General features: G+C 57.1%; 2 protein-coding genes across 2 annotated transcripts; one reads left to right on the forward strand and one right to left on the reverse strand.

Moving 5' to 3' along the window:
* Nucleotides 1–1,076: 1,076 nt before the first annotated feature.
* VDBG_09290 (predicted protein) lies at nt 1,077–1,483 on the reverse strand (the record flags this gene model as incomplete). The annotated part of the gene is made up of 2 exons (XM_003000749.1): nt 1,077–1,278; nt 1,377–1,483. The coding sequence occupies 2 exons, from the start codon at nt 1,481–1,483 to the stop codon at nt 1,077–1,079; spliced, it is 309 nt and encodes a 102-aa protein (XP_003000795.1).
* Nucleotides 1,484–1,985: 502 nt separating this feature from the next.
* VDBG_09291 (cytochrome P450 52A1) lies at nt 1,986–2,419 on the forward strand (the record flags this gene model as incomplete). The annotated part of the gene is made up of 2 exons (XM_003000750.1): nt 1,986–2,308; nt 2,386–2,419. 2 exons carry the CDS (start codon nt 1,986–1,988, stop codon nt 2,417–2,419), a joined length of 357 nt encoding a protein of 118 aa, XP_003000796.1.
* Between the last annotated feature and the right edge of the window lie 169 nt (nt 2,420–2,588).

The following is a 2,588-nucleotide window of genomic DNA, read 5'->3' on the forward strand; positions in this document are numbered from 1 at the left end:
TTCTCGACCTCGTCGGGGGTCCGCGTCCGGACGGAGCTGACGAGGCCATCAAAGACGAGCACAAAGGGCAGCACGGGGATGACCCAGCAGAAGAAGAGGACGGCCCAGGAGCGCAGGCGCCAGGCGTGGTAAGGGGCGCCGACGAGGACGCCGAGGCCGAGGAGGCAGCAGGCGAGGAAGGAGGCGGGCTCGCGGGCCTGGAGCTCGAAGATGGCGAAGCCGGATGACGTCGAGAGCGTGTCGCGGAGGATGCGACGCGCGAGGGGGTCGGGGAAGTGGTGGAAGGCGAGGTTGAAGAGGCGGAAGATTTCCTTCTTCTCCTTCTTCTTTGTCGCCGACGGGGATGAAATAGAGACGGTACTGCTGCCGCGGTGCTGCGCGAGCAGGGAGGGCGGGGCCGCCGAGGCGTCGATTGGGTCCGGCTCGTAGACGAGGTTGCTCGAGGCGGCGGCGGCGCGGGACCATGAGGCGGGGTTCGGGTGCAGGTCTGTGAGGACAAAGGTGGCGGCGGGGAGTGAGGCGGCGGCGAGGCGCCGTTGAGGATGCGCTCAATTGTCGGCGTGGGACCACCGGAGCCGGCACAAAAGTCGATGAAGGTGTGGGAGGGGAGGGAGGCCTGGCCGATCTCGCGCTCGAGGATGTCGGCGGCGAGCGCGCTGGCGAGGCCGGTTGCAGGCCTGGTGTGCGGTTGACCCAGGTGGCGAGGAGGGCGTCTTGTACGCGGGCGCGGGAGGAACGAGGGGAACCAGGGCTGATCGTCGATTTCGAACAAGTGGAAGCGCGGGATGAGGGGGGCCATGGCATGCAGCTGGCACCTGAAGTGCTTTGTGTGCGGTGTGAAGTTGAGACGAGTTTGAGGGTGGATGGTGTGAGAACCGTGTTTGTGTGAGTGATCACATCAATTGGAGAGTAGCTGTCGCGTGAACTTTGTTCAATGGTATCTGAGTGCCGGCACTCGTTTCAATTGGCAAACGAGGAGAGGAGGGATGTGGTAAGAAGGATTGTTGAGGGCCTCAGTTGTTGGGTGTCATTCAGATAGGCGCCGTTGTCGTCGACATGGTAATGACGTTAACCTGTCATGGTGTTTTGTGGAGACACTTCTGGGGTGCTGTAACGTTGGGGCGGAGTCTCGGCTGCATGGCCTCCCGGCCACAGTTCGACATCAGCTTGTCTTCCTCTGTGGACAGGATCTCTTCTCCTTTGACAGGATACCACTGCTGCCGCGAGATCATGGTGCTCTCGAGCAATCCACTGGTGCTTGGAGCCGTGGCGCTCTGCCTGTTGCTCTGGGCAGTGTTGGGGCGAGTGAGACTGAAGCGCCACGGGTCAGCTCTAAGGTACGTTGAGTCGCATCCGATGAACAACACAGCTCACACCTTTCAGAAACGCCCCTAACACCTGGCCTGTTGTCGGAAATGGTCTGGTCTTCATCCAAGCTCGCCAGAAACTCTTCCGATACTTCGTCAGATGTGAGCGTCTTCATGGCTACGAGACACTCCAGATTGCCGTGCCTAGCCTCCCTCCTGGTGTCATTATCAGTGATCCTAAAAACCTTGAATATATTTTCAAGCATGAAGGCATCTTTTCCAAGGGCTCTTTTGTGAAGGAAAGGTCTTGGGATCTCTTCGGGTACGTGTCCTGGGCCTGCATGGGATTGTTCCCTTATAGGTGGACAAACAGCTCACGCACATCGACAGGAAACGGCATCATCAATGCCGATGGCGATCTTTGGAAGTACAAAGAAAGGCTGGGCTCAGCTTCCTGAGTACAGCAAATCTCAAAATATTGACGCAAATCGCCTTGCCGCGTAACTCTGCGCAGAGTGTGGCACACCTTAAGTCGCAGTGGGGGGGGGCTGTCGTTGACTTGCAAGCTGTCTTTCATGAGATCACCACCCGATTAATGGGTGACATGGCATACAACGCAAGTCAGGAAACCAGCCCATCGAATGTTCTCAGGCTAACAGCTCATGCTTTTAGATGGAAATGCACGCCGATGACGAATTCAGCAAAGCCTTCGACCACGCCTCCGGCGCAACGGCCGAGAGGTTTCAAAACCCGTTGTGGTTCATTACGGAGATATTCTTCGGTGGCACCTTAAGAAAAAACCTTCAGGTCGTCAAGTCCTATGGCGCCAAAATGGTGGACAAGGCCGTTCGTGACAGAAAATCTGCCTCTACGTCTTTCACAGGAGGTAGTGAAACCGGTATCGCCGACAAATCTCAGCATATCGAGGGCAGCCTGATCCAATCGTTTCTTGACGCCATTGGTGACAAGAAAATGGTAGCAGACGCCGCGCTCAACTACCTGTCAGCTGGCCGCGATACGACTGCCCAAGCACTGACTTGGACCTTTTACTTGCTAATGAGACATCCGGATGTGCTAGCCAAAGTTCGACAGGAAGTGAGGAGACCGTTTGATGATGACCGGGATCTAGCAGACTTGCCATATACTCACGCCGTGTTTAACGAGGCCCTCCGCCTGTACCCGCGGATTCCGTTTGAGATTAAGCAAGCTATCGAGCACACGACGCTTCCCGATGGGCACCTTTCTCCCAAAGGGATCAGTCGTTGTATGGTGCCCATGGCT

This window comes from Verticillium alfalfae, genomic scaffold (assembly GCF_000150825.1).
Source record: "Verticillium alfalfae VaMs.102 supercont1.14 genomic scaffold, whole genome shotgun sequence".
Classification (NCBI taxonomy): domain Eukaryota; kingdom Fungi; phylum Ascomycota; class Sordariomycetes; order Glomerellales; family Plectosphaerellaceae; genus Verticillium; species Verticillium alfalfae.